Source organism: Enhydra lutris, unplaced genomic scaffold, assembly GCF_002288905.1.
Source record: "Enhydra lutris kenyoni isolate GAN:26980312 unplaced genomic scaffold, ASM228890v2 scaffoldscaffold11, whole genome shotgun sequence".
NCBI classification, from domain to species: Eukaryota; Metazoa; Chordata; class Mammalia; order Carnivora; family Mustelidae; genus Enhydra; species Enhydra lutris.
This window is the reverse complement of record NW_019154095.1, coordinates 1,426,472-1,433,900: the sequence shown is the minus strand read 5'-3', so window position 1 is coordinate 1,433,900 and position 7,429 is coordinate 1,426,472. Positions and strand designations below refer to the sequence as shown.

Genomic DNA, 7,429 nt, shown 5'->3' with positions numbered 1-7,429 from the left:
CCGGGGACACCAGATATGCAGACCAGACCGACCGACGGGGCCCTGTGGACACGTCCGGACACACGAGCGCAAGTGAACACTGTCTGTGTTCCCGGGGAAGTTACTAACCGGCTGCTCAGGGAGGGCAGGGGGAGCTCTCTTCTCCGTGGGGACAGACTCAGAGCTGGCCAGTGTCCGACCCCTACGTACACGGGGAGAAGCTTCTGGAGGATTCTAGCTCCCACCAGTGCAGAGCGGAAACAGGCCCCGTCTGCACCCCTGACCCAAGGAGCCACGCACACAGGAAAAAGAGTTGCTTACACCGCCAAGTTTCGGGGTGGTTTGTGACTCTGAAATACCATAAGACCCAGTCGTACCACAAACAAGGGTGAGTTCCAGGGGCACGGGGAAGAGGAAACTACAGGACTAACAGCCGATGACACAGGGTGGCGTCTCTGGGACACAGAATGGGGAAAACCCCCCCAGTCGCCAGCAGCATAACCCGCGAGATCAAAGTTAACTTGATGACACCCGTGTGAACGGTTCATGCGACATGGGGTAAACCGTGAAACGAACAAGCAGGCAGAAGGCTGAACAAGGGGATCTGCAATTAAAAAACGTACCTAGCACAGACGAGAAACTTCAGCGCATCAACGTTCAGAAAAAGGACAGGAATTCCAGCGGAAAACCAGGCACATGACATTATGACGGGCACAGACAATGGGCCCCCAAAGATGTCCCCATCCGAACCCCCTGGGGCTTGCGCAGGTGTCCCCGTCGTGGGGAAGGGGCTCTGCCGCGGCGTCCAGCGGTCTGGCCCCGAGCACCAGGTGGATCCAAGGTGAACACAGACACCCTTGGAGGTGGGAGGCCTGCTCCCGGGGATCCTGGGAAGAGGGCCCGGACCGGAGGAGGCTGAGCAGGGCAAGGGCCGTGCAGCGCACCCTGCGGGCGGCACACCCTGCGGGCGAGGGGTCTCTGTCCCGCCACGGCGAGCAGCGGACTTCGCCAGCAACTCAAAGGGCCCCCCCACGGCCACCACGGATGACCCTGGCTCTGCCAACACCTGCTTTTTGCCCCTCGAGACCCCCCGCACAGCAGAGCTTCGGGACCACAGAGCAGGCCCGTGCCGCTCGACACGCGGAGTAACAGCAGCAGCAGGACACCCACAGTGGTCCGGAGCTACCGGCCCGGGAGACCCGCCCGTCATCAGGAGCCCGAGACGCAGCTGCAGCACGCAACACCGGCCCCAGCCTCCGGTGTGCCGGGCAGTTCGACGTCTCAACCGCGCCGACCGTTCCTGTGAGCCGTCGGGCGTACCCAGAGTCTGCTGCCTGCCGACCCGGGCTCCCCGCTCCTGCAGACCCCGGCACGCCATCCCCGCTCTGCGGTCCGGAACAGGCGGACGGTGTGGGTCACTGGTACGGGGCCTGGCGGCCCCTGTGGGGTTGGCACGCTGGATGCCAGGCGGGGCTCAGAACCAGTGGAACGTCCTCACAGCTACTCGGTGCGTCTTGAAACAAGTCCCGAGGGGAAGAAACACCCCGTATCTGCACCCACCACCACGGACGCGATCTGACAAACACCTGTCTTCGCGAGCACCTGTTCTGTGAGGCTCGCGGCTGCCACGGCAGGCGTCCGGACCACCGCCCCGGGCAGCACTGCCCAGTGCCCGGGTCGGTCCCCGGGACCACCGTCTGCATCCCTTAGTCTGGAGAAACCACCCACACCCAGAGCAGGACGGAGCATGCTGGGACCCGACCGCCGCCTATAGCAGGTGTGGAGCCGGCCTCCACCGGAGCTACACGGCGGGAAACCCGTGCTCCCCGCAGTCTGTGCTTCTGGCAGGGTCCTCCGCCTGCCGTGCTGGCTGTGGACTGAGGACACCCTTGCGGCTGTTCCCCTCCTGCCTCTCACTGCCCCCCACCCTGCCCCACCAGGAGCCTCCTGTGTCGGCCGCAAGGGCTCCCGCCCCCACGTCCTGTCCCAGAGGCTGCTGGCGAGGGAATCTCACTGGGGACAGAAGCAACCTCCTGGGAAACCGGGGAGCGGCAGTGACAGGGGGACTCTGACGGGGGCCACCAGGGACGTCCACCCACGGCCCAAGAGTGGGACGGGCTCCATCCCACACCGGACGTCTGAGAACAGAGACAAACCTCTAGCTGTTCTCCCCCAGGAAGGGGCCCAGGAGGAGGCCGCTGGCTTCAGTGTGAACTGTTAACGGAGAATGAGGACTGTGTAAAGCGCCGTTAACTCCGTCCCCACAGCCCCTACGCTGCAGCCTGCAGAGCCTGCAGTGAACAACCAGCCCATGGGGCCGGGGGCCACGCGGACGCTCTTGTTTCAGTCTCCTGCTGAAGCAAAGGCACGAGCCCTGGGCAGGGAACCGTGTGGCCTGGATGCTGAAGGCGACAGAGGTGGTATTATTTCCAGGACGGTCAGAACACCCACCCACGAGGCGACCGTGTTGAGAGCTAACGCGTCACAGACTGGGTTTGGTTTCCAGTTCCCGCATTTCACGCAAGGCGCATCAGAACACCTCGCTGCACTGGCACCAAGAAAGACAAGAAGGACGACTGTCGGCTCACAGTTCTGTGCTCAGCTGGGCGGACCCTGAAGCCTGAGTCGCTTCAGAAACGTGTGAGCCCTCTACACACACAATCTAAAAAAACTGGTAGCTTAGATGAAATGAGTAATTTTCTAGGAAAAAAAATTTTCTAGGAAAAAAAAAAAAAAAAAACCAAGATCAACCCCAACAGAGAGAGAAAGCTTAAAGAGACCAATTTCCAGAGAAGAAAAGTCGGAAATTCATCAGGGAGTTCCCCCACCCCAAAAAGCGCCACAAGATGGTTTCACGAAAGACCCACCACATTTGCGCAGGCTGTGGAGAGCAGAGTTCAGTTTGCTTTTAGCAAGCACGTAAGCACGTACAACATACCTAGAACTGACACAGACGGGGTGCCGGGGGCTCCGTTGGTGAAGTGTCTGCCTTCAACTGAGGTCATGATCGCTGGGTCCTGGGATCGAGTCCCACATCAGGCTTCTTGCTTGGCAGGGAGGCTGCTTGGCCCTCTCCGTCTGCCTCTCCCCCTGCTTGTGCGCTCTTGCACTGTCAAATAAATACATAAAATCTTTAAAAACACAAACACACACACAAAACAAAAACTGATACAGACAAGCACCGATACGTACAAGAGAATTTTAGACCAGTATCGCTTATGAACGTTAATGTAAATTTCAAAATACTGGCAAACAGATCCCAGCAGTCAGAATCACGGCCAACAACCACGTGAGATTTTTACAGGAATACAAGGGTGGTTCGATCCTGGGAAATCTCTCAATATCCTATGATGGGTCTAAAATGAAAAACTATGCGATTACCTCCACAGATGCACCGGAGAAAAAAGAGAGAAACTAACAAAATTCAGCACTGTTGTAATTACAAGTGCTTTGGCTGACTGAAGGGCATGAACGCTCTCCAGTGTGGGTCTGCCCCGACAGAGGCCGGCATGTCCGGAAGGGGCCCTCCTGAGGGATGCCCACGGCTTCCCCGTGGTCTCTGCTACTGCGGCATGTCAGCCAGCGTCACCACACAAGGGAAACAACCACAGGCCTGAAAATTAGAAAAAAAGTGAAAGTACCTATGTGTGCAGCTGAAGGGATAGTATTACGCTGGGAAAATCCAGGTTATCTATGAGAAACGAACTCAGACAAATCGGCAAGTTCAGACAGAAGGTAACCTGCGAATAGCAGCCACCGTCAGATGCGGACACAGTGACCCTGCGGCGGGGGAGAGAAGAGGGAAGAGCACACGGATGACAGGAGGGAAACAGAGTCAGCAGCTGGCAAGCAGACGTACCGAGACGGGTGTGACACCTGTGTGAGGAGACACAGAAAACCTCCCGGGCGCACAGACACGGCAGACAAGGTCACCGTCCTCCAACCAGCCTCGCAGGGAGCAAGGGCTCTCTGGGCCGGCCACTTCTGGTGTGAAGCCGAGTCCGGTGAATCTGGGCTCACAAACGGGGTTTTAACGTGCCACATCTCAGGCGGTCAGCTGCGCAGCCACAAGTAACCAGACGGTGGACACGTGTACACGGCAGGCTCCCACGGTTGCTGGGTGTGGCTTCGGAGTCACCAGATGTCAGGGCTCCAAGCTGCCATGCGAAAGCCACGGGGCCTCCGTAAAGGACGGGTGAACAAGCGACACAGTCCAGCCGAAGCACGTTGCTCAGCTCAGCAGCTGGATGGAGCGCAGAAGCAGCCCAGCGTGGACGGACAGATGTCCTCTCCGGTCGGTACAGCCAAGACGGACGCTGTAGCACACGGTGCTGGGACAGCCGGCGCGCTGTGTGGAGAGAGGCGAGATCAGGTCCGTTCTCCACACCCCGTGCGGGAGCAAACTCTCCAATGGTCCGAGACTGCGGCGTGAAACGATGAGGCCGGTTTTTCCACGGCCTGGTGGACAGGACGCTCGTCCCACCACGGGTCCAGACGCGATGGGAGCCTGAGCCTTGTAACTCAGAAACATGCGCACGGCCAAGCAGAACACCCTCTCTCCAGGAAAGACGAATGACAGACTGAGCGAAGGGGACCACGTCGCGGAGGTAAAGGCTGGATCAGATCCTTGATGCGAAACGGACTTTAAAGCCACAAACCAGTTAATGATCCTGTGGAAAACAAACGGGCAAAAGACCTGAACAGACGACTTAGACCGTATGTACGTGAACAGGCATTACACATGGGGACGTTCAGCCTCATTCACATGTGAGAGGTGCTGATGACGACGTGTCTGAGACACCGTTCACTGGTCAGAAAGCTCCTGGACGCCGTGGGGATGGTTGCACGCGGCTCGGCTCGGGGATGGGGATCTGGGCCGCCTACTCTGCACAGGCACTCGCAGCTACCTCCTACCCAGCGGATCTCCGAAGGCCTCCCGGACTACGACCAGGCACGATACTCATGAACACATCATCTGTCATTGCGACAGACGGCAGCAGTGGAAGGCCCGGTGCGAGCAGCCGAGAGACTACGTGCTCGTGGGTGGGCCAACGGGTATCCGAACGGAGGGGGCAGATCCGGGAAAGGAGCGAGGGTCTGTGGGGCAGGGAAGGACAGGCAGCAAGAAAAGGAAGGCACCTGCCAGCTTCTGACGAACACGTAGAGATGCTCTCTGTTCCTAGGTGGAAACACTGCCCAGGTGTACAACGTAGGAAAAAGCTACAGTAGTAAGACAGTGGGACAGTGGTGGGAGGACAGATGTATGGATAAACAACAGAACCAAGAATCCAGAACGAACCTTGCAACTCAAGTCTGTTCACTTTTGACAAAGGTGCCAAAATCGTTCAACAAGGAAAGAATCACCTTTCCAACAAAGCGGGGAACACATGTCTGCAGGGGGAGGAAGGTGGGCCCTCCCTCACTCCTCACACACGAGTTAACTCAAAATGGACCAAACTTCTCAGCTATAGCGAACACTATAAACGGACGTAAATTGTGACCTTGGGTTTGGCAAAGCCTTCCTAAACACCGAGAGTACACGACAAGAGAAAAATAAAGGCTTTTGTGCTTCAAAGGGCACCGTCAAGATTGAAGATCACCCAAAGACAGGAGAAAATATTTACGAATCTTATGTCTGGGAAGGGCACGTACGCAGAGCAAGTAAAGACTGCCTACAGCCCAACGACAGAAGGACTAAGAATGCAAGAATACAATCAGAAAAGAACAAAGCAGTGCGCCTGGCTGGCTCAGTCAGGGGAATGTCCGACTCTTGACAGCTCAGGTCACGATCTCAGGGTCTTGAGTTTAAGCCCCAAGCTGGGCTCTGTGCCGGGCGTAGAGCCCACTTAAACAAAAAATAAAAAAGACCGTAAGTAAGCACTTCTCCAGGGCAGATATACAAATGTCAATGACCTAATGAAAGGATGATTAACCGCCAGGGAAAGGAAAATCATGGGCATCACAAGATCACTGGGTACCCACCAGAATGGCTCCAGGGAGACAGGCCGACAAGGCCCAGGGCCAGGGGGAGCCTGGAGCCTCACAGCTGTTGGGGGGGAGAGCAGCTGGTGTGTCCACTCCCAGAAGCTGTCCTGGACTTCCACACAGAGAGACACCATGTCCCAGCAGGTCCGTCCTCCGCTCACACCTGAGAGAAAGGAGACCACGCGTCCACGGGAGAAAGTGCGCAGGAACGATCGCGGCAGTGTCGTCCACGATGGCTGGAAGGTGGGCCACCCCCGAAGGGCGGAAACGTGCTCTACCCACAGAAGACAAGCTCCCTGGCCATAACAGGGATGCCGCGTGGCCACACGGATGAGCCCAGAAGCCTCGCGCCCTGTGAAGGACACCGCTCACAGAACACCACCAGCCGTGTCCAGAACTGGCCCACCTGCAGACAGAAAATAGATTCTTGGTTGCTGTGGCCAGGGGGCCACCATAGGCCACAGGGAGCAGCTCCTGATAGTGTGGGGTTGCTCTGGGCGAGGACGGCGCTCGAATGCAGACATGGTGATGGCCGCACGGTCCTGTGAACATTACAACCCCGAAACACACACTTGAAATGAGTGCGTTGAAAGGGACGTGAGCTATGGCTCAAGACAGCTGTGAACGCAAATGGAATCAGTTACCGATGAGGAGGGGAGGGCGCAGGGTGCGGGAGGGAGGGGAGGGCGCAGGGTGCGGGAGGAAGGGAAGGGCTCAGGGTGGAGGGAGGGAAGGAGGGAAGACACTGCTCAGCAAGGGTTTGAACAGGAACCATGACCGTGTTCTACTGATCCAAGCAGCAAAATCAACCCCAAGGACTCGAGAAGACTCACAGACTGAGCAAACAAACGAAGCCGACCACCGTCTCTTCCTTTTTGATGTCGTGTTGGTCCCCACACGGTCCGTCATCAGTTTCGGATGTCATTCGCGTCCCGATGCAGTGTTTGCGTGGAACACCCAGTGCTCCGTGCGGTCCGCGCCGTCCTCAGTACCACCACCAGGCTCCCCCAGCCCCCACCCCTCCCCTCTGAAGCCCTCGGTTTCCCAGACTCCATAGTCTCGCACGGTTCATCTCCCCGTCTGACCCCCCGCTTCTCCTGTGGCCCTCCACGCTCTTCCTTACACCCCACAACTGAGTGACACCACGTGGTAACGGACTTTCCCTGCTTGACTGACCTCCCCAGGCCCGGTGTCGATGCAAACGGCGGGCGATCGTCCTTTCTGATGGCGGAGTCCTCCTCCACTGCGCCCGTGGACCACATCCTCTCTGTCCCTGTCTGTTGAAGGCATCTTGGCTCTCTCCACAGCTTGGCTAGACAAGAAACGGCAGATGCTGGCGAGGATGCGGAGAAAGGGGAGCCTCCTGCACTGCTGGTGGGAGCGCAGGCCGGTGCGGCCACTCTGGAAAACAGCACGGAGGTTCCTCAGAAAGTTGAAAGTGGAGCTGCCCTATGACCCAGCATCG

General features: G+C 57.9%; 1 protein-coding gene across 4 annotated transcripts; it reads right to left on the bottom strand.

Moving 5' to 3' along the window:
- Positions 1–3,064: 3,064 nt before the first annotated feature.
- On the bottom strand, positions 3,065–7,323 carry LOC111144534. 4 transcript variants are annotated; one of them, XR_002640407.1, is made up of 5 exons: positions 7,141–7,323; positions 6,247–6,370; positions 5,962–6,127; positions 3,839–4,649; positions 3,065–3,088 (listed from the first exon to the last, which is right to left on the bottom strand). XR_002640407.1 is itself a non-coding variant. In XM_022498855.1 (4 exons), exons 1-4 carry the CDS (start codon positions 7,252–7,254, stop codon positions 4,211–4,213), a joined length of 843 nt encoding a protein of 280 aa, XP_022354563.1. In that variant the 5' UTR covers positions 7,255–7,323; the 3' UTR covers positions 3,457–4,210. The 4 variants fall into 4 exon arrangements, 2 of the variants coding, with proteins under 2 accessions (XP_022354563.1, XP_022354564.1); XR_002640408.1 differs by lacking the exon at positions 3,065–3,088 and adding an exon at positions 3,457–3,592; XM_022498855.1 differs by lacking the exon at positions 3,065–3,088 and having other exon boundaries at positions 3,457–4,649.
- Positions 7,324–7,429: the final 106 nt, after the last annotated feature.

Coding starts and splice junctions, on each gene's coding strand:
- LOC111144534 (XM_022498855.1), bottom strand. CDS start 7,254: ATGCCTTCAACAGACAGGGACAGAGAGGATGTGGTCCACGGGCGCAGT. Junction 6,371..7,140: donor TCGACACCGGGCCTGGGGAG/GTCAGTCAAGCA, acceptor TTCTGTCTGCAG/GTGGGCCAGTTCTGGACACG. Junction 4,650..5,961: donor GTCTCCCTGGAGCCATTCTG/GTGGGTACCCAG, acceptor TGTTTTCCACAG/GATCATTAACTGGTTTGTGG.